Raw genomic sequence first — 24,691 nt, forward strand, 5'->3', positions numbered from 1 at the left:
CCGAACCTTAGCAGGCAGTGCCGCCGAAGGGAGGAAGGCCGACTTGGATTTAGCCAGGGTGTCCACTATTTTGTCCAAGTCCGGACCAAATAGTAATTCCCCATTGAAAGGTAAGGCCTCCAGACCTTTCTTTGAATCAGAGTCCGCTCTCCAGGACCGCAACCATAAGGATCGGCGGGCAGACACCGCTGCAGCCGATACCCGCGAGGTCAGCAGACTAGCATCTAAAGAAGCTTCTCCAATGTAAGAAGCGGCGTCCCTCATTTGTCCCAACAACGCCCGCTGGACATCCGGAGCGTCGTCCGGGAAGGTATCTTCCAAAGCATTGGCCCACCCCTCAATGGCCTTGGCCACCCAGGAAATGGCCATGGACGGTCGGGCCACCGCCCCGGAGAGGGAGTAAATAGACTTTAAGCAAGTCTCAACTTTCCTGTCCGTGGGATCCTTCAGCGAGGATATCGACGGTAATGGTAAGGTGGCGCCCCGAGTTAAACGGGTGACATGGGAATCCACCGCCGGTGGAGTTTCCCATTTTTTACAATGTGCCTCAGGGAAGGGGTAATTAGAAGCCAACCGCTTCTGAGGAAGGAATCTCTTACTGGGCGCCTGCCAAGCTACCGCCATATGATCCATCAACTGATCCGACAGGGGAAACACCGCAGAAGCCACCTTAGTTTTTTTGAAACTAGGAAACTTCGACCTAGGAACCGGTGCCTCATCCTCTATAAGAAGAATAGCTCGCACCGCCCTAACTAGTGCTCGCACATTAATGGACGACTTGGTATCCATTTCCTGGACCGAGGCGTCCGAGTCAGTGTCATCAGGGACCTCCCCATCATCTGAGGAACCCTCTGAGTCCGATACCTGAGCAGCCCGTGTCATGAGTGGGCGTTTAGAAATCCTAGAAGGCATGTCAGTCTGCAACATTGACTGAAAAGCCGAGGAAGCGGCCGCCAAATTTTGCACGGAGTTGGAGAGCACATCCACCCATGGTGGAGGCGTCGCCATAGGGGCCTGAAAAGGTACCACAGGCTGCTGCGGCACAGGGGAAGCCTGTATATACATAGGCAACCCCGCATAGGGACCAACTGATTGAGACCCAGGAGGACTCCGCAATAACTGCGGGACACCCGGGGAATGGGGGATGGTCGGCTGGGGCACCGCCCTAGTAGGGAGAGCAGTCGGGACCGACAGACGGTCCGCAATAGACACCAGCACTTGAAAAAACATCGCCCACGGTGGTTCCTGCACCAGAGAAGGTCTGGATGGGCCAGGAGCCACCTGGCATCGACTACACAGGCCATCCTGTGACAAATCCTCCCTATCTACTCCTGCAGAACAGCGTCCGCAGGAGGCCAACACCGGAGCCACTGAGCGCTCAACCTCCTCGTCTGACATGACAGAATATATTATATATCTGGCACCAGGGTAGAAGTGAAACGCACTCACCGGTGTGCTGAACAACAGCCCACAATATGGCACTGAGTAGCACACTACTGTATGTGACGGACCTCACAAATACGTGATCTATATAAGTGAGGTCAGTAGAAACGCCCCTCCCCCACACACCTGCAGGGCTTGTAGGAGAAGTAAAGGGATAGGTATAAGCTGACAGTAAGCGGAAAATAAGCACAGACAGGCAGCACTAGCAAAAAGTCACATACCATGCAGGAAGATATACTCACTGCACCTTTACACTACAATCAACCTGCCCAGATTCAGTGTCTGGGAGGGCTATAGTGCTGTGTACGCTGTCCTTAATCAGGGGAGAGGTACACAGGGGGACCGGTCCGCGTGCTCCCTGAGATCTGCGCTGCCACTGTGGGAAAATGGCCGCTGGAGACCTCAGAGGAGGAGTGGCCGAGGAATCTGCAGCTCAGCGACGCCAGACTGCGTGCTGAAAGGCGCGCTGAGCTGAGGGGAGGAGCCGCTGACAGGGAAGGCTTCCTCCCCTGGCTGGCCATAACCCCAGGGATGCTGGCTTCCCGCTTGCCGGTTATCCCTGGTGGTCTAGTGGTCCCACGGGTTATGGGGGGGGGCCCGCCGCCACTGCCAGCACTAAAGGACTGCATTTAAGGCATTCCGCGCGCCGCCGCTAGCCAGCGACGCGCGGCTTACCTGCATCCCCGGCGACTCCGGCAGCAGTCCTGGGAGGTAGACAGAGTCCGGCTAGTACGGACTCTGTCCTCCCGCCGCGATCCCCAGATCAGTACTGGCGTCGCGGCGCCAGTCGGGGATCAGAGCGGCAGCGTGGGCGTCTGTACAGACAGCCCTTCGCTGCCGTCTGTAGTAAAAATAGATTAAAAAACTAAATAAAATTTAACTTAAAATAAAAAGCTTCTGGGGGCTGCTCCTGCAGCCCCCCTGTGCGGTGACCGACTCCGGCCGGGCACCAGCTTACACTGAGGTGCCTGTGGCTCGGGGGCGGGGTATAGAGGAGGACCCAAGTGCATCCTGGGAGCTAAAAGCTTAACTGTGTGGTGCCCATGGATCCTGTTCCAGCTATAACCCCAAGGTCAACCCTGTGGACCCCCTATGGACCCTGAAGTAGAAATAGTGTGTATGTGGTACTGTATATAGTGAGTATGTGGTACTGTATATAGTGTGTTCGTACAGAACAGGCTTATTCTCAGAGACACGCAGGTAGCCTGGACGGGTGTGTATGTATATAGTGGTACTGTATATAGTGTGTATGTGGTACTGTATATAGTGTGTTCGTACAGAACAGGCTTATTCTCAGAGACACGCAGGTAGCCTGGACGGGTGTGTATGTATATAGTGGTACTGTATATAGTGTGTATGTGGTACTGTATATAGTGTGTATGTGGTACTGTATATAGTGTGTATGTACAGAACAGGCTTATTCTCAGAGACACTCAGGTAGCCTGGGCGGGTGTGTATATGGTACTGTATATAGTGTGTATGTGGTACTGTATATAGTGTGTACACACCCTATATACAGAAAAGTTTTGTTTTGAAATCTGCATACTGAAAGCTACAAATAAATAAGATGAGGGGAATTCCACACTTAAGCCAGATTCCACGGGAGAAAAATTTGATTTTGTGCAGCCAAATGTAGGACAATAATTCCACACACTGGTGGGTTTAAGCTTCAGAGCATTAAGTCTGTCCCATCATTAGAGGGAGGTGACCCTACGGCGTGTTACACCACCTGGGCAGGTGAGAATTAGGGAGCCTGTCCCATCATTAGAGGGAGATGACCCTACAGCGTGTTACACCACCTGGGCAGGTGAGAATTAGGGAGCCTGTCCCATCATAAGAGGGAGGTGACCCTACGGCGTGTTACACCACCTGGGCAGGTGAGAATTAGGGAGCCTGTCCCATCATAAGAGGGAGGTGACCCTACGGCGTATTACACCACCTGGGCAGGTGAGAATTAGGGAGCCTGTCCCATCATTAGAGGGAGGTGACCCTACGGCGTGTTACACCACCTGGGCAGGTGAGAATTAGGGAGCCTGTCCCATCATTAGAGGGAGGTGACCCTACAGCGTGTTACACCACCCGGGCAGGTGAGAATTAGGGAGCCTGTCCCATCATTAGAGGGAGGTGACCCTACAGCGTGTTACACCACCTGGGCAGGTGAGAATTAGGGAGCCTGTCCCATCATTAGAGGGAGGTGACCCTACGGCGTGTTACACCACCTGGGCAGGTGAGAATTAGGGAGCCTGTCCCATCATAAGAGGGAGGTGACCCTACGGCGTATTACACCACCTGGGCAGGTGAGAATTAAGGAGCCTGTCCCATCATTAGAGGGAGGTGACCCTACGGCGTGTTACACCACCTGGGCAGGTGAGAATTAGTGAGCCTGTCCCATCATTAGAGGGAGGTGACCCTACGGCGTGTTACACCACCTGGGCAGGTGAGAATTAGGGAGCCTGTCCCATCATTAGAGGGAGGTGACCCTACAGCGTGTTACACCACCCGGGCAGGTGAGAATTAGGGAGCCTGTCCCATCATTAGAGGGAGGTGACCCTACAGCGTGTTACACCACCTGGGCAGGTGAGAATTAGGGAGCCTGTCCCATCATTAGAGGGAGGTGACCCTACGGCATGTTACACCACCTGGGCAGGTGAGAATTAGGGAGCCTGTCCCATCATTAGAGGGAGGTGACCCTACGGCGTGTTACACCACCTGGGCAGGTGAGAATTAGTGAGCCTGTCCCATCATTAGAGGGAGGTGACCCTACGGCGTGTTACACCACCCGGGCAGGTGAGAATTAGGGAGCCTGTCCCATCATTAGAGGGAGGTGACCCTACAGCGTGTTACACCACCCGGGCAGGTGAGAATTAGGGAGCCTGTCCCATCATTAGAGGGAGGTGACCCTACGGCATGTTACACCACCTGGGCAGGTGAGAATTAGGGAGCCTGTCCCATCATTAGAGGGAGGTGACCCTACAGTGTGTTACACCACCTGGGCAGGTGAGAATTAGGGAGCCTGTCCCATCATTAGAGGGAGGTGACCCTACAGCGTGTTACACCACCTGGGCAGGTGAGAATTAGGGAGCCTGTCCCATCATTAGAGGGAGGTGACCCTACAGCGTGTTACACCACCAAACATGCCCCTTGCAGCCACAATTATAAGTAACCAGGACAGGCAGCATTTTCATAGAAAACTATACTGGTAGACCGTATTATCGCAGTGAGCGCTCGCCTCAGGAGCGTGTTTGGTGTAACACTACAGTAAACAAATGAACCAAGAGAATCCATCACGTACATTTTCATATATCACCCAGACCATGTGGAGATGCTTCATTAACATACGTTTTATCACTGTGTACCAATTACTGCTCACTATCAGAGAGTGCATATTATACATACATATATATATAATATATATATATATATATATATATATATAACTGAGACGTCTTCACCCCTCCGAGTCTGACACCACCCACCTCCCCTAAAGTATGTAAAGTGTATTAGGATGGCGTTTAGCCTAGAAGGCCTCATCAGAGACAGACACACACAGACACACACAGACACACACAGACACACACAGACACACACACACGACTCCCGGCTTAGGATACATTGCTACTAAACAGGAGGATATTTTACACACTAAAAGGATGTTGGGAAAATCCATGAAGATCCCTATAATAGCGCTAAATGTACACAAAGACATACAGGGACCTCCGTAGCTGATGCTTGGTCAGGCAGGGGTCAGTGACAGCAAATCTGGACTTTGCTGCTAATAGAGGCAATTATCCAGTCATGACTTACACTATCCCATTTCATTGTCAGAAGATGCAAATCTGCAGCCACATTACAGTAGGAGAACCCGTCACAATGTTACTGGAATGTACAAATCTATGTACATCAGGAAAGAGAACGGCTGGCAATATAATAAGGCAGGATTTATGTACCAGAGCAGTAGCATTAGGTATGGTAATATAATTATGTACCAGAGCAGTAGCATTAGGTATGGTAATATAATTATGTACCAGAGCAGTAGCATTAGGTATGGTAATATAATTATGTACCAGAGCAGTAGCATTAGGTATGGTAATATAATTATGTACCAGAGCAGTAGCATTAGGTATGGTAATATAATTATGTACCAGAGCAGTAGGATTAGGTATGGTAATATAATTATGTACCAGAGCAGTAGCATTAGGTATGGTAATATAATTATGTACCAGAGCAGTAGCATTAGGTATGGTAATATAATTATGTACCAGAGCAGTAGCATTAGGTATGGTAATATAATTATGTACCAGAGCAGTAGCATTAGGTATGGTAATATAATTATGTACCAGAGCAGTAGCATTAGGTATGGTAATATAATTATGTACCAGAGCAGTAGCATTAGGTATGGTAATATAATTATGTACCAGAGCTGTAGCATTAGGTATGGCAATCCTGCGGCCATGTCACAGTTTTAATATATAGTGCTGTAACGCTCACACAATGCGGAGCGCGCTCCGGAGAAATCCTAGCTGGTTTCCATGGTATCGCCTCTTGCAGAGCCTTACCTGGTTTATAGCGGTGTGGTTGCCATGGAACGGAGACTGCCGCTCCTTATCCCGGTGGTGTCTGCTGCTGTGTTTACTTCTCTGAAGCTGCTGACGTAATTTTGCAATCTAAGGAGAGAGCAGGAGACATTAGTGGCTGCTGGGAAATGAATTTGTATTTAATGAAAATTATTTTTCTGTGTGAGAGTCAAAGAAAATAATACAAAAAGGAACAATCACAAACAATCTCTATATATACCTTTCTAGGAAGTGTGGCTGATCAGTGCCCCTGGCTGTACATATGAGGACTTACACTGACGCCAGTGACTTTCCCTAATATTGAACCAAACAAGTCTGACAGCAGCTCAGGATTAACCCCCAATAACGAATGAGCAGGACAGAGGTGAGGACATGGACTGGTAGTGTCGCAGCGCAGTACATGGGCTCTGTAACAAGCCCTTTATGGAAGAGCGCTACAATATACCTGCGTTCACCTTCTAACACCAAGTGATGTACAATGTGTGCCCGTCCCATCAATGCAGCAAGACCACCCATGGGAACCCCTCCAACAGTGTAACAAAGACATTTCACATTATATACCTTTGTTCAGATTGTAAACGCCATTTCATGTGAATACCAGCCATGCCCCATAAACACATGAGAATGGGCAGAGTGAGGATGAGTTGGAGTGACCACACACGTACAATGACACAGAGTAACCGGGGCTGAATACCAGCCATGCCCCATAACACATGAGAATGGGCAGTGTGAGGATGAGGAGTAACCACACACGTACAATGACACAGAGTAACCAGGGCTGAATACCAGCCATGCCCCATAACACATGAGAATGGGCAGAGTGAGGATGAGGAGGAGTGACCACACACGTACAATGACACAGAGTAACCAGGGCTGAATACCAGCCATGCCCCATAACACATGAGAATGGGCAGAGTGAGGATGAGGAGTGACCACACACGTACAATGACACAGAGTAACCAGGGCTGAATACCAGCCATGCCCCATAACACATGAGAATGGGCAGAGTGAGGATGAGGACTGACCACACACGTACAATGACACAGAGTAACCGGGGCCGAATACCAGCCATGCCCCATAACACATGAGAATGGGCAGTGTGAGGATGAGGAGGAGTGACCACACACGTACAATTACAACCGGGGCTGAATACCAGCCATGCCCCATAACACACGAGAATGGGCAGTGTGAGGATGAGGAGGAGTGACCACACACGTACAATTACAACCGGGGCTGAATACCAGCCATGCCCCATAACACATGAGAATGGGCAGTGTGAGGATGAGTTGGAGTGACCACACACGTATAATGACACAGAGTAACCGAGGCTGAATACCAGCCATGCCCCATAACACATGAGAATGGGCAGTGTGAGGATGAGGACTGACCACACACGTACAATGACACAGAGTAACCGGGGCCGAATACCAGCCATGCCCCATAACACATGAGAATGGGCAGTGTGAGGATGAGGAGGAGTGACCACACACGTACAATTACAACCGGGGCTGAATACCAGCCATGCCCCATAACACACGAGAATGGGCAGTGTCAGGATGAGGAGTGACCACACACGTACAATGACAACCGGGGCTGAATACCAGCCATGCCCCATAACACATGAGAATGGGCAGTGTGAGGACGAGGAGTGACCACACACGTACAATGACACAGAGTAACCGGGGCTGAATACCAGCCATGCCCCATAACACATGAGAATGGGCAGTGTGAGGACGAGGAGTGACCACACACGTACAATGACACAGAGTAACCGGGGCTGAATACCAGCCATGCCCCATAACACATGAGAATGGGCAGTGTGAGGATGAGGAGGAGTGACCACACACGTACAATTACAACCGGGGCTGAATACCAGCCATGCCCCATAACACATGAGAATGGGCAGTGTGAGGATGAGTTGGAGTGACCACACACGTACAATGACACAGAGTAACCGGGGCTGAATACCAGCCATGCCCCATAACACATGAGAATGGGCAGTGTGAGGATGAGGAGTAACCACACACGTACAATGACACAGAGTAACCAGGGCTGAATACCAGCCATGCCCCATAACACATGAGAATGGGCAGAGTGAGGATGAGGAGGAGTGACCACACACATACAATGACACAGAGTAACCAGGGCTGAATACCAGCCATGCCCCATAACACATGAGAATGGGCAGAGTGAGGATGAGGACTGACCACACACGTACAATGACACAGAGTAACCAGGGCTGAATACCAGCCATGCCCCATAACACATGAGAATGGGCAGAGTGAGGATGAGGAGGAGTGACCACACACGTACAATTACAACCGGGGCTGAATACCAGCCATGCCCCATAACACACGAGAATGGGCAGTGTGAGGATGAGGAGGAGTGACCACACACGTACAATTACAACCGGGGCTGAATACCAGCCATGCCCCATAACACATGAGAATGGGCAGTGTGAGGATGAGTTGGAGTGACCACACACGTACAATGACACAGAGTAACCGGGGCTGAATACCAGCCATGCCCCATAACACATGAGAATGGGCAGTGTGAGGACGAGGAGTGACCACACATGTACAATGACACAGAGTAACCGGGGCTGAATACCAGCCATGCCCCATAACACATGAGAATGGGCAGTGTGAGGACGAGGAGTGACCACACACGTACAATGACACAGAGTAACCGGGGCTGAATACCAGCCATGCCCCATAACACATGAGAATGGGCAGTGTGAGGATGAGGAGTGACCACACACGTACAATGACACAGAGTAACCGGGGCTGAATACCAGCCATGCCCCATAACACATGAGAATGGGCAGTGTGAGGATGAGGAGGAATAACCACACACGTACAATGACACATGATGGTAGCTGTCTAACCTCTTTCAGCTGCTCGTTACTACCCCAGGACGCAGAACGCTTGTGGGAGCTTTTCTTCTTCTCTGCGTACTCCTCGGCCCAGGCATTCTCCGTCTGCATTTGGGATGAAGAAGATATATATTATAATTATGCAGCGCTTCATTAGAGCATGCTCGGACGATGATTTAGCGGGGTATCGTGTATTTGGTATGTAGCACAATCATTTCCATCACTAACGCTTGGTCTGTTTGCGATTCTTACTAGAGACCTACAATAAAGTAATCTTCTCATGATCATGTTTATTCAATGCAAAACGGCCCCGAAATATCAGCCAACCAGAGAGAGTCCCCGCACAGCTTCTACTAGTATTTACTAACTCATGTACACAGCGCCAAGGCATCCATTAATAAAGGAAGCTACACTAAGATACGTAGAATTAATACCATTAACTTGCTGCAATGCACTGCGTCTCGGGAATACTGGCTGCCTCCATTATCTATAGGAGACAGGGATATTTTACAGCCATATCGCCACTAGTTACTGGCCACAACCAATCGGTCACCTGTGCATTTATTCTGTAACCATAACTAGTTTCCGTAACATTAGCTTTAATAAAGTAGATAATCAGAGCAGCATTAGGATGCGTAGCCTGTGCTGCATCTCCTACACTAATGATGGAGAGTTGTAGCGAAGCACGCGCGGGCGCACTTTGCGATGTGTACCGCCTCTGGGATCTGCCACTTACGGCACAAACAAGCTATGATGCAGACAGTCCGTGAATGAATGAAAGTGATGGGCCGGAATACACTAACACACAAAGCATATCAGGGATCCTGCACCAATGGGAAGGGCTAGGGCTCTATTAGAACACAGTACCCTACGCTGAGGCTGCCAGATGCCCCAACACCAGGAAAAGCTCTGCCCGTGCATTTAGCCAAATGTATAGGAGCAATATGGGAGATCTGTACCGACATTTTCACCGACGTTCATTCCGAGCAGCTGAAACATTTTATCTTCAGGTTTCAGGTGTACCTACCACTGCACAACCACTACCCTGCATGCCAACCTACCCACTACCCTGCATGCCAACCTACCCACTACCCTGCATGCCAACCTACCCACTACCCTGCATGCCAACCCACCCACTACCCTGCATGCCAACCCACCCACGCTGCTCAATTCAACCAAAAATAATGTATTGATTTTAACAATTGTGATTGTCGACCCCCCAATTATGTGCGGCCCCTGGGGTTAGCTGTGGAATGGGAGAGGTGAGAGCGGTCCTATACTGAGCAGCGGGTGGATGCAGATACTGTAGTTAGGGTACAGGGGAGAGGAGAAGCCATAGTACGTATGTGTCATTATTACCGTAGTTAGGGTACGGGGGAGAGGAGAAGCCATTGTACGTATGTGTCATTATTACCGTAGTTAGGGTACGGGGGAGAGGAGAAGCCATAGTACGTATGTGTCATTATTACCGTAGTTAGGGTACGGGGGAGAGGAGAAGCCATAGTACGTATGTGTCATTATTACCGTAGTTAGGGTACGGGGGAGAGGAGAAGCCATAGTACGTATGTGTCATTATTACCGTAGTTAGGGTACAGGGGAGAGGAGAAGCCATAGTACGTATGTGTCATTATTACCGTAGTTAGGGTACAGGGGAGAGGAGAAGCCATAGTACGTATGTGTCATTATTACCGTAGTTAGGGTACAGGGGAGAGGAGAAGCCATAGTACGTATGTGTCATTATTACCGTAGTTAGGGTACGGGGGAGAGGAGAAGCCATTGTACGTATGTGTCATTATTACCGTAGTTAGGGTACGGGGGAGAGGAGAAGCCATAGTACGTATGTGTCATTATTACTGTAGTTAGGGTACGGGGGAGAGGAGAAGCCATAGTACGTATGTGTCATTATTACCGTAGTTAGGGTACGGGGGAGAGGAGAAGCCATAGTACGTATGTGTCATTATTACCGTAGTTAGGGTACAGGGGAGAGGAGAAGCCATAGTACGTATGTGTCATTATTACCGTAGTTAGGGTACAGGGGAGAGGAGAAGCCATAGTACGTATGTGTCATTATTACCGTAGTGAAGAAATAAAAGTGAGAATGGCTACACCGGTGCGGAGGGGAGATACACAGGGGCTAGTGGTCGGCAGTAATGACACCGTCACCCTCCCAGTTACCTGAGTGGATTTATCTCTCATGCATGGAGCGATCTGGCCGTGTTCTCGGGGCCACTGTCCAGAGAGATAAGGAGCAGCCAGAGTATCTAGCGATGATGTGCGACGGATTAAGCTTGATGGGCTGGACGAAGGCGGCGGCGGTTTATCACCTGATAAGAGAAACACATTTATCATCAACCCCTCCAGAAAGCGGCTCCTCCTAGTGCAAATATTTATCTTGTGTCCTTCATAAACTATTCAACATTCACCACACACTGCCGTGCATTCACCACACACGCTGCCCGGGCATTCACCACACCCTTCCGGCGCATTCACCACATACACTGCCGGCACATTTACCACACACACTGCTCGTGCATCCAACACACCCTGCCGGCGCATTCACCCCACACGCTGCGCGGGCATTCACCACATGCTGCCCGGGCATTCACCACACCCTGTCAGCGCATTCACCACACACACTGCCGGCACATTTACCACACACACTGCCCGTGCATCCACCACACCCTGCCGGCGCATTCACCACACCCTGCCCGGGCATTCAAGGCCGCACAAAGCACTGCTGAATTTTCTTTACTAATGATTAAGCATAAAGAAGCAGACACAGGGTGCCCCAGGGCCACAACTAAGAGTAAAAGGACATCACAGTCTTCTCTTACAGAACACTCACAACTTGCTGAGCTAAACATGTGTAGTCATATAGGGGGATATTCAATACAGCGCCACCTTGAAGGACTTAAGTGCCAGCCGCGATGCTGTTTTCCGACTCAGTGCGGTGCCAACAGCTGAGCACTAAACACCCAGCTTTAGGCGCGGTAACCGGCATACTCCGACTTAAGTGGTTTTAGTGGGACCTAACAGCGCGGTCAATTGAATAGCTCCGGGTACTCCTTCCCGGCGCTATTCACATGGCACTGAATTGAATCACCCCCATAGAGATCAGGGACACACAGGATGTGAAATATGTGGTGTGGCATAATATATTGTAAATAACACTGCTGAATATGTGCGTGTAGGGAGCAGAGCCTTTCCTAACACTTATTGGGGATATTATACAACAATGGAGTAAGATGGGATTCAATAGCATGCAGGACGGTCTCACATTGCCTTTTATATTCTGCTAGAGGAATTAGGCAGGGGTCTCTTCTATGGATTACAGACATTTATTTCTATCAGTGCCTACACAGAACCGCTGATACTAATCTCAGCACTTTGAAATTGAATGATCATTTTCTGTAGCCAAATATGTTGCCCCAAATAAGTCCAGCGTCTACTGTAAATACAGTTCTCTCTCATATCTAATAATAATAATTGTATTTATATAGCGCTTTTCTCCCATAGGACTCAAAGTCGCTTTACAAACGTCAGAAAACATGGTACGTTGTACAAGGATTTGGTGTTGGAAAAAAAACAAACAGTAGAAATCCGCATTGAGATAATTACAATCAACTGAAATCTAGAGAGCACAATAAGCGTATTGCAGGGTTGGTGCAGACATTTTGGAAATTACCTTCTATGGGTTAAATATTCCACCCACAAAAGTACCAATTGAGGCAGCCGTTTTGGGCGCACTACATAGGATTACCCTGGGTGGAATAAGTTACGCCCAGAAAACACAAAATGGGTGTGGTTACAGCATCCTGCCCCAACCAACGTAGAGACCACAAAGACTTCACTTATCTCCTCCAACAGCCCCAAACAATTGAGCGTGTCACTGTACAAGGGAGCCACACGTCAGCCAAAAGCCTGATTAACACCACACTACCGCCCATGATAAACAGTTTCCCTGATGGGGCAGGTACCTGCAGGCGTCTGTGTGGTCCCCCCATTGGCTGGGACAGGTACCCCCACAGGCATCAGGGGAGTCTCTCCCTTGGTTGGGGCAGGTACCCACAGGCATCAGTGGAGTCTCTACGTTGGTTGGGGCAGGTACCCACAGGAGTCAGTGGAGTCTCTACGTTGGTTGGGGCAGATACCCACAGGAGTCAGTGGAGTCTCTACGTTGGTTGGGGCAGATACCCACAGGCGTCAGTGGAGTCTCTCCGTTGGTTGGGGAAGGTACCCACAGGCGTCAGTGGAATCTCTCCGTTGGTTGGGGCAGGTACCCACAGGCATCAGTGGAGTCTCTCCGTTGGTTGGGGCAGGTACCCACAGGCATCAGTGGAGTCTCTCCATTGGTTGGGGCAGGTACCCACAGGCATCAGTGGAGTCTCTCCGTTGGCTGGGACAGGTACCCACAGGCATCAGTGGAGTCTCTCCGTTGGTTGGGGCAGGTACCCACAGGCATCAGTGGAGTCTCTCCGTTGGTTGGGGCAGGTACCCACAGGCATCAGTGGAGTCTCTCCGTTGGTTGGGGCAGGTACCCACAGGCATCAGTGGAGTCTCTCAGTTGGCTGGGACAGGTACCCCACAGGCATCAGTGGAGTCTCTCCGTTGGTTGGGGCAGGTACCCACAGGCGTCAGTGGAGTCTCTCCGTTGGTTGGGGCAGGTACCCACAGGCGTCAGTGGAGTCTCTCCGTTGGTTGGGGCAGGTACCCACAGGCGTCAGTGGAGTCTCTCCGTTGGTTGGGGCAGGTACCCACAGGCGTCAGTGGAGTCTCTCCGTTGGTTGGGGCAGGTACCCACAGGCGTCAGTGGAGTCTCTCCGTTGGTTGGGGCAGGTACCCACAGGAGTCAGTGGAGTCTCTCCATTGGTTGGGGCAGGTACCCACAGGCGTCAGTGGAGTCTCTACGTTGGTTGGGGCAGGTACCCACAGGCATCAGTGGAGTCTCTCAGTTGGCTGGGACAGGGACCCACAGGCATCAGTGGAGTCTCTCCGTTGAAGTAGGTACAGTCACCATGGGTAAAAGCCATGAACAGCACAAATCACTACTTTAACCAGATCTCCCTTTTCTGTTGCTGGTAGCAGTTTTTAGGTGCTGGATTGGTTGAGATTTTTCTTTACAAATTAAACCTCTAGCCTGGCAGGACGTTGGCAACTGAGAAAAGTTGTCAGCAAAAGAAAAGTAAGATCTGGTTAGAAATCCTTTTGTGCTGTCCAAGGCTTTCTCCTGTTGCCTGTGTGTACATGGGATGTAGTTAGAATACGAGACATGAGAAGCCATCTGACGGAATCCCAGCGTCGAAATCCCAACTTAGTACTAAAGATAGGCGTCTAAATACCGACACTTATCTTTAGGCCAGATGACGGACTCCCTACAAGACGGCTCCCCGAACGAAGGTAAGCGTGGACAGGGTTAGCGTTTAGGCACCCCCGGGAGGGACAGGGTTTGGCACCACCCGAGGAGTTTTTGGTTTAGGCACCCCTAAGGGAGGGTTAGAAGGGTAGGTTTAGTATACTTACCTGCCCCGTCAGGATTCTGGTATTTCGGGCTTACGGCATCGGCTTTGCACATGGCGCTGAGGACGGGACTTCATACCCAACCCATGTACATACCACAACCGGGAGACTACACGGACACCATATTAAAAGCTGGCCACACACACAGCGATATTTTACCCGATCTGGCCGATTCCGACACATTGGAACGACAGATCATGTAAAATATGGCCAAATCCTGAGGAAATCGCGAGTCCCCACTCACGATGCGAGTCCCCGCGGGTCACACATCGCATCGTCAGATCTGCCGTGCAGTAGGGCAGATCTGACAATCTAGGACACGATGCACAGGAGAAAAGCCTGGATGCAGGAGAGATCGTATGAAGATTGGACACCAAATTGTGTGCAGAGCTGCCGGGGAGAGTATCAAGGGAAATCGTACACAAATCGTACACATCGGCTGAGCGTGGGCAGATCACCATGTGTGTGGCCAGCTTAAGTGTATTCAAAGCTTTAAATACAGTCTACGAGTAGGCCCTAAACCTTCTCTAACGCATGTGAATGTCCTGGCGCTCAAAGCTATGACCTTGGCCTTACCGGAAGGAGGTTTTATTTTTTCCCTCTTCATCAAAAACTCCTCACATACTTAGATGCCATTTGAAACACGGACTGTTCTAAGCAGGAATATATAAAGGAATTTCCATACCAGGCTGTAACAGCATACGGGAGTCATACAGGGGAAGCGCTGGGATTGTGGCCACAGGACTTTGCATTATCATTTTGCGGATTATTCTCAGTGGACATTTCACAACACAAGTCTTACAAAAGCCTCAGTCTGTAGCTGCGCAGTATCACGCCGTGAATACCATGGCAACAATAAAGAATATCATTGCTATTTGCACTATTTCATTTTTATCTTGGACTTCACTTAGATCAGGTAGAAAATGATTTAGTACAGTAGTTGCTATTGCATACATCCATTATTATGCAGTAACAGTGGGGCCTGGCACACAAGCTGCATTCATCACATTCAACTGCAAAGTCAGCCAGCACTGGACAGTGCCTAACCCTAATCCCCCCCTAACCCTAACCTCCCCCCCTAACCCTAATCCCCCCCTGTGCCTAACCCTAATACCCCCTAACCTCCCCCCCTGTGCCTAACCCTAATCCCCCCCTAACCCTAACCTCCCCCCCTGTGCCTAACCCTATTCCCCCCGTGCCTAACCCTAATCCTCCCCTAACCTCCCCCCCTAACCCTAACCTCCCCCCCTGTGCCTAACCCTAATCCCCCCCCTGTGCCTAACCCTAATCCCCCCTAACCTCCCCCCCTGTGCCTAACCCTCATCCCCCCTAACCCTAACCTCCCCCCGTGCCTAACCCTAATCCTCCCCTAACCCTAACCTCCCCCCCTGTGCCTAACCCTAACCTCCCCCCCTGTGCCTAACCCTAATCGCCCCCCTTTGCCTAACCCTAACCTCCCCCCCCTGTGCCTAATCCTAATCCCCCCGTGCCTAACCCTAATCCCCCCTAACCTCCCCTCTGTGCCTAACCCTAATCCCCCCCTGTGCCTAACCCTAATCCCCCCCTAACCTCCCCCCCTGTGCCTAACCCTAATCCCCCCCTGTGCCTAACCCTAATCCCCCCCTAACCTCCCCCCCTGTGCCTAACCCTAATCCCCCCCTAACCTCCCCCCCTGTGCCTAACCCTAATCCACACCTAACCTCCCCCCCTGTGCCTAACCCTAATCCCCCCCTAACCTCCCCCCCTGTGCCTAACCCTAATCCACCCCTAACCTCCCCCCCTGTGCCTAACCCTAAACCACCCCTAACCTCCCCCCCGTGCCTAACCCTAATCCACCCCTAACCTCCCCCCTGTGCCTAACCCTAATCCCCCTGTGCCTAACCTCCCCCTCCTGTGCCTAACCCTAATCCCCCCTTAACCCTAACCTCCACCCCCTGTGCCTAACCCTAATCCCCCCTAACCTCCCCCCTGCGCCTAACCCTAATCCCCCCCTAACCCTAACCCTCCCCCTAACCTCCCAGAGCGGTCAGTGTGAGCATCAAACAGGTAAGACTCTGTAGTGGCAGGGTACCCGGTGATCGGCTTATCCCCACCTGAGACAACGGCATCAACTCCGCAAGAGCTAGATACTGGGGGCACCTGCACAAAGGCGGACCCCCAGTGTTAGGCAAATCGGAGACTGAGCCAAGTCCGGAGCACTTGACATCACTCACGCCGATAGCCCGCAGCCAGGGCCGGATTGAGGGCCACATGGGCCTGGAGCTGAAAATGATCAAAGGGCCTATTATGAGAAGCAGAGGAGGTGTGACCATTGGTGCGTGGGTGTGGCAGTGCCATGTGGGAGTGTACACACCCTACACTGTCATCCCCAATGTCTCCCTAAGTAAGAAAAAAAAAAAGCTTCATTTTGTGAGGCAACTAGAAATATAATTTTACTACAATTTTGGCCTTGTGGACAGCAGATGGCCAGTCAACATCGTGCTGTCGTGATGATGGACCTATATTTATGTGGAGGCCTGGAGCTGTAGCTCCATCCGCCCCATTGTTAATCTGGCCTTGCCCGCAGCCCAAGTGCAATATCTGACCCCTCGCACTGCGGCATGTGCACCAACGGAATCCCTTAAATACCTACTGTACTATATACAAGGGGGACGCCGCATGAGACTGTACTGTATACAAGGGGGACGCCGCATGAGACTGTACTGTATACAAGGGGGACGCCGCATGAGACTGTACTGTATACAAGGGGGACGCCGCATGAGACTGTACTAAATACAAGGGGGACGCCGCATGAGACTGTACTAAATACAAGGGGGACGCCGCATGAGACTGTACTATATACAAGGGGGACGCCGCATGAGACTGTACTATATACAAAGGGGACGCCGCATGAGACTGTACTATATACAAGGGGGACGCCGCATGAGACTACTATATACAAGGGGGACGCCGCATGAGACTGTACTATATACAAGGGGGACGCTGCATGAGACTGTACTATATACAAGGGGGACGCTGCATGAGACTACTATATACAAGGGGGACGCTGCATGAGACTGTACTATATACAAGGGGGACGCTGCATGAGACTGTACTATATACAAGGGGGACGCTGCATGAGACTGTACTATATACAAGGGGGACGCTGCATGAGACTGTACTGTATACAAGGGGGACGCTGCATGAGACTGTACTATATACAAGGGGGACGCTGCATGAGACTGTACTATATACAAGGGGGGACGCTGCATGAGACTGTACTATATACAAGGGGGACGCTGCATGAGACTGTACTATATACAAGGGGGACGCTGCATGAGACTGTACTATATACAAGGGGGACGCCGCATGAGACTGTACTTTATTTCCATTTATTATTTTTAAATTGACTGTCATCAATACATGGGCACGTGAGTGACTCTTACTGACAACATATCGGGCAAAGACTATCTGGCACTTGCCAGCAAACATGAATGTACATATACCGTCACTATAAATGTATGTTACATGTCACAAGCTACCTGTCTATCATAATTAGGCTGCAGGCCTGCATTGACCACACTTATGGGACAAGGACATATACCACCATAAGTTGTCACTGAAATCTTTCAGTGCAATATTTTTTGTACGACTTCATTTATACGTTTATTAATGTGCTTATTTCTATTGTAACCATTTATTGTATCCTTAATCACGTGCTGAACCGATTAGTAAACTATTTTATCTTTTCCTGACTCAGAATTAATTATCAGTTGCTGGTTAAAATAAGAAGGGTTCTAGCTTTGGTTCATTTCACGATATTACAAACATCACAAAAAGATTAGCGCAGCAGTTTTTTCTATAGTTAGACAGTCGGGAATCCTGCTGTCGGCATTGCCACGGCCGGCTTCCTGAACGTATACCGGTTTTTTTACATGTAACTCCGTATTTCCATGATATATTGATTGTATCAGTGCTAGCAATGAGGGGGTCCATCTAACCTCCTGACCCAAGAGACTGACGGGTCATACAAGACCCTAATACGGCCTGGAGACCGAGACAGGGCCTGGAGACCGAGACAGGGCCTGGAGACCGAGACAGGGCCTGGAGACCGGCAGCACACCAACATAAAATCCTTATTAAGCTGCTTTTAATTCAGAACTTGCTATTCAGTAGCAGTGTATTGCGGGTGTTACTAATGTGATCCTAAAGAGAACACTGTAATCAGCAGAAATAGTAATAGTAAATACTGATCTGATATAGGCAGGGTGCACATGTCCCTATAGCCTGACACGATTATAATTCTCGTTATGTCTCTATGATCATTATACAGCAACGTGGCCGCTCTGAGCCCCCTGAATGCTTCATAGGTACATCTGATTACTGACCCGACACAGGGAACACCGTCTACACCTCTGTAATGTAGATAATAATAACTAAAGCTCCATTTTTCTCAGAGGTTACATAACAGATACCCATGCTCTCTGCCTGCACAATATTAGCAGAAGACTTTTTTATATTGTTTCCCGGGTGCAATAAGTGAGAACTAGGTACAAAAATCCATTCAAAGCAATAAGTCAGGGAAACACTCATGTACATAAACATGGGGGGATAAAGAGCCAGCGCCCCACATCTGCCCCTCTCCATACATACTCCGGGAACGTGGCTCTATCACTTCACATCCACGTTAGTAAAGAAAGATGTCTCCAGATACAGGTATAATGGAGCGTACACACGGTCAGATTTGTCAGACTTGTCAGATTTGTCAGATGAACGACTGAACGATTAAACGATTTGAACGATTTGAACGATTGAACGATTTTTGACTGCATTAAAATGAATGGAATCGTCCAAGTCTGACTGCAAACCCATCAGATGTCAGATATCGTTATCTGACCATCGGGAACGCGCATCGTTGATCGTCCATCGTTCAGGTATGTCAGATATGTCAGATTTTCCTTCAGATATGAACGACTGAACGATTTTTAAATCGTTATCGTTCATATCTGAAGGAAAAATCTGACCGTGTGTATGCACCATAAGAGAGAAACTTATTATTATTATTATTATAATACACACACAGGCGTAAATACAGGGCCCAGCTAACACGTGCTCATAGCCAGGTCTCACATGCTGCCCCCAGGAGTATGATGCACAGAACTAGAAAATATAATGTGTGTGTAATATATATATACACATATATATATACATACACACACACACACATATCACAGAGATGCATTGCATACACATGTCAGCATTCACTATTTAACTTTCATTGAGAGGCTGCTGGTGCATAATATTAATAAGTGCACTGTATCCATATTTTGGCATTATACCGGCGTTAAACCGAAGTCTAAAGGTGCATACACACAATGATTTTTTACATGATAATCGTTAAACGATATCGTTTAACGATAATCGTTTGAAAAAATCGTTCACTTTCTGAGTCAAACGATGAACGATTATTGTTCATGCGCGTTCACGTTTGTAGTTCAGTCAGACTTGTCAACTCAACGATTTTCATTAAGTTAATATGCAAAAATCGTTTGTAGTTCATAAAAATCGTTCATTACATTTAAATGAACATAGTAAATGAACAACTTTAGTAAACGATTTTAGTTCATTTTTTCAAGGGAGAAAATCGTTTACTAAAATCGTTCATTAACTAAATCGTTGTGTGTGTATGCAGCTTTACAGAAGGAGACCACTCTAACCTCAACCCATCCAAAAAACCTGACCATCTGGACACAGTATAAACAAGATATGTAACTTCACAATCTCTTCTCTACAAGAAACTGCTGTCTGGACATTACTCACTGGACTCACTATGAACTTACACGTCACTTGCTAATATTTGTGCTGGCTCTCTGATTTCACAAATATTTCACAGCATAATGTACTGTGTCTGTGCCTTTATCTGTGACAGTTTACTTTAATAATCCATTTCTTCCCCACTAAATCTCCATTTTTCCTTCCCTCAATTCTAACCTTTTATCATTACACACATACACCTTCTTCCACTGTACTTTTACTTGATTCTCTGCAAATCTCCTGCACTTTCTCTTACATATATATTCTGTTCCTACATCTAGATTTCCTCCCCAAACTCTACCCAGCCACACCATGACCATGTTTTCATCCAATTCCTCCTCCACTCAGTGTATACCCGATCACTGCTTTGCCCCCTTCTTCCACCTTTATCATGTCCCCCTTATCTCCTCCACCTCTTCCTTCCTTTATCTCTCCTCCTCTGTCTGCCTTCCTCCCTCTCCTCTCCCATTACTCCACATTTGTTCTCTTCTACCCCACCTGGGTCCTACTACCCCACCGCTAATCCTTCCTCCAAGCCTCCTCTCCACGCCATGCCACCCCGCCTCCACCCACATCTCATTAAACTCCTTCCCTGCCCACCACCTCCAGGTTCCCTTCCCAACACTGGTGCCCGCACAATCTCTCCACTACATTCATCTCGATCACCCAAATTAATCTCACCTTCTCATCACAGCAACCCTGATAATCTCATTCACATCTCTCCCATAAACACTGTCCCGCTATCTTGTGCCCTCTGGAATGCCAGATCAGTCTGTAATAAACTGGTTCCCACCCATGACCTTTTCATTTCCAAAAACTTGCATCTCCTAGCCATTATTGAAACCTGAATTTCACCCTCTGACACCACTTCCCCTGCAGCTCTCTCTTCTGGGGCCCTCACCTTCTCTCACACCCCTCGGTCTGGGGGTCGCCATGGTGGTGGTGTGGGGGTCCTTCTATCCCCAGGTTACTCCTACCAACTCCTACCCTCTGAACCATCCCTTACATTCTCTACATTTGAGGTTCACGCTATACGCCTCTTCCAACCAGTACACCTGCGAGTAGCTGTCATTTACCGTCCCCCTGGCCCACCCTCCAAGTTCCTTGACAACTTTGCTTCCTGGCTCCCTCACTTTCTCTCCTCTGACCTCCCCTCCATTATCCTTGGTGACTTCAATATTCCAATTGATATCCCCACAGAATCCTCTGCCTCCAAACTCCTTACCCTCACATCTTCATTTGGTCTCTCACAATGGACCTCCTCACCCTCACATGTGAGTGGGCACTCACTTGATTTAGCCTTCACTCACCGCTGTAATATTTCTAATTATTCCAACTCCCCATTCCCCCTCTCTGATCATCACCTTCTTTCTTTTAACCTCTCTCTCTCCCTCCTCTACCTCCGAAGGCCACCATCACTAAACGAAACATTGAGGATATCAATGCCGTTTCTTTATCTTTCCTGCTTGACTCTCTTCTCTCACCTATCCTCTCTTCTCTCTCCTGCCCTGAACAAGCTGCTTCCCTATACAATGCCTCCCTTACTTCTGCTCTGGACTCTGTTGCACCGGCAATCACTACTCACCCTCGCAGATCCACACTACAACCCTGGCATTCCAAATGCACCAGATATCTGCAAAGGTGTTCAAGAACTGCCGAGCGACAGTGGAGAAGATCACGCTCTAAGGCAGATTTTCTCCACTTCAAATTTATGCTCTCATCCTACAGTGTTGCTCTTTCCCTATCTAAACAGTCCTATTTCAAGAACCTCATTTCCTCCCAGTCCTCAAATCCCCAGCGTCTCTTCACCACCTTCAACTCCCTCCTCTGTCCACCCCCTCCCCGCCTCCCCTCCTCACTCACTGCCATTGACTTTGCTACCTACTTTACATTAAAAATAGATTCCATACGTCAGGACATAACATCCCACCAGTCCCCCTGCTCTACACCTCCTTCTTTCCCTGATCACCCATCTCCATCCATTTCACAGACTCTGACAGCCTTCTCCCCTGTATCTGGAGAGGAAGTCATAGCTCTCATCCAGTCCTCCCCCTTTCTACATCCCTCCTTGACCCTATCCCTTCACGTCTCCTCCGCTACCTCTCTCCTTGTGCCTGTTCCCATCTTGCCCATCTCCTCAATCTCTCCCTCTCATCTGGCACTGTCCCTTCTGCATTCAAACATGCGATAGTCTCCCCCATTCTTAAAAAACCTACCCTTGATCCCAACACTCTCTCTAACTACCGTCCCATCTCTCTCCTCCCTTTTGCCTCCAAGCTCCTTGAGCGTGTTGTTTACAAACGCCTTACCACCTTTCTTACCTCCCACTCCCTCCTTGATTCTTTTCAGTCTGACTTCCGTTCTCTCCACTCCACTGAAACTGCCCTCACAAAAATCAGCAATGACCTCCTTGCTGCCAAATCCAAGGGCCACTACTCTCTGCTTATTCTCCTTGACCTCTCTGCTGCATTTGACACGGTTGACCACCCTCTCTTGCTGCAAATCCTTCAATCTCTTGGTTTACGTGACACTGCCCTCTCCTGGCTGTCGTCCTACCCTGTCTCTTCTCATGACTCCTTTTCCCCACCACAGCCTCTTACAGTAGGTGTTCCCCAAGGTTCCGTTCTTGGACCTCTACTATTTTCCCTCTATATGTCCTCTCTAGGTGAACTCATCAGCTCTTTTGACCTCCATTATCATCTCTATGCTGATGATACTCAGATCTACCTTTCCTCCCCTGACCTCTCCCCCTCTCTCCTCACTCGTATCTCCAACTGTCTCTCTGCTATTTCTTCCTGGATGTCCCAGCGATTTCTTAAACTTAATATGTTTAAGACTGAGCTGATCATTTTTCCACCCTCCAACATAACCTCACTTCCCACTATTTCTTTAACAATTGATGGCACAACTATCTCTTCTAGCCCGAAGGTGCGCTGTCTTGGAGTTATCCTGGACTCCTCCCTCTCCTACAAACCACATATCCAGAGCCTCTCACAGTTCTGTCGCTTCCATCTCAAAAATATTTCCAAGATTAGACCCTTTCTCACCCAGGATGCAACCAAAACCCTCATACACTCACTGGTCATATCCAGATTGGACTACTGTAACCTCCTCCTATCTGGCCTCCCCAACTCCCATCTCTCTCCTCTCCAGTCTGTCCTCAATGCTGCTGCTCGACTCATCTTCCTCTCCAAACGCTCTACATCTGCCTCCCCTCTCCTACAAGCCCTCCACTGGCTCCCCTTCCCTTTTAGAACCCACTTCAAGGTTCTCACACTTGCTTACAAAGCCCTCACCCATTCCTCTCCCATTTACATCTCTGACCTCATCTCCCTCCACTCTCCAGGACGCCCCCTTCGCTCAACCAATGCACACCGCCTCTCATGCCAACTGATTACTTCCTCCCACTCCCGCCTCCAAGATTTTGCCCGGATGCTCCCAACCTTTGGAACTCTCTCCCTCTCCCTATCAGACTCTCCTCCTCTTTACAATCCTTCAAACGGGCTCTCAAGACCCACTAATTCATCAAAGCCTTCCAGCTCCCATCCTAACTTGCTGCAACATGCTCCTTCCTCCGTTTACCCCATCTGTGTCACACCTGTTTGTCTTCCCCTCCCCTTTAGAATGTAAGCTCTTACGAGCAGGGCCTCTACCCTCTTGTGCTTCTCCTTACTTTACTCTCACCTACATCTTTCCCCCACCATGGCTCCTAACACTAGGTTGTTTACGCTCTGTTGCATATCTAGGTGTTATGGTCACTTATGTATCAATGTATATTATCCATGTCCTTGTCCTATTTTTTACTGTAAGTCCGTTGTCAAATTATTTGTTTATGTACTTTGTAAAGAGCTGCGGAACACTTATGGCGCCATATAAATAAACGATATTAATAATAATAATAGGGAAAAGTTAATAATAAACAAACTTTCCCACTCGTTAACATTTTAATATGAGGGTTAAAGTTCAAGTTACAACGGTTCCTACTTGGAGGACACTAAAATAATTTTCCATTTGCTTTCCCACAATGACACATTACCCATTGCAGCGTAATCGCTACGCTATACCGCCGGCTTCCTGACTACACACCACTGCAGGGGTATCGCTACGTTATACCGCCGGCTTCCTGACTACACACCACTGCAGGGGTATCGCTACGTTATACCGCCGGCTTCCTGACTACACACCACTGCAGGGGTATCGCTACGTTATACCGCCGGCTTCCTGACTACACACCACTGCAGGGGTATCGCTACGTTATAACGCCGGCTCCCTGACTACACACCATTGCAGGGGTATCGCTACGTTATACCGCCGGCTCCCTGACTACACAACACTGCAGGGGTATCTCTACGTTATACCGCAGGCTTCCTGACTACACACCATTGCAGCGTAATCTCTGTTATACCGCCGGCTCCCTGACTACACACCATTGCAGCGTAATCGCTACGCTATACCGCCGGCTCCCTGACTACACACCACTGCAGGGGTA

At 49.2% G+C, this 24,691-nt stretch overlaps 1 protein-coding gene across 2 annotated transcripts in view; it reads right to left on the reverse strand.

The window, feature by feature from the left end:
* FAM117B (family with sequence similarity 117 member B) overlaps positions 1-24,691 on the reverse strand; it is a 132,007-nt gene that overhangs the window by 99,964 nt on the left and 7,352 nt on the right. For both annotated transcript variants that reach the window (XM_088462091.1, XM_088462090.1), the window contains exons 2-4: positions 11,068-11,216; positions 8,905-8,997; positions 6,000-6,107 (exon numbers count right to left, since the gene is read on the reverse strand). In XM_088462091.1, the coding sequence (XP_088318217.1) occupies positions 6,000-6,107; positions 8,905-8,997; positions 11,068-11,216 (350 nt within the window). The remainder of the gene's footprint in view (positions 1-5,999; positions 6,108-8,904; positions 8,998-11,067; positions 11,217-24,691) is intronic.

This window comes from Taudactylus pleione, unplaced genomic scaffold (genome assembly GCF_031769625.1).
Source record: "Taudactylus pleione unplaced genomic scaffold, aTauple2 ptg001149l, whole genome shotgun sequence".
Lineage (NCBI taxonomy): Eukaryota > Metazoa > Chordata > Amphibia > Anura > Myobatrachidae > Taudactylus > Taudactylus pleione.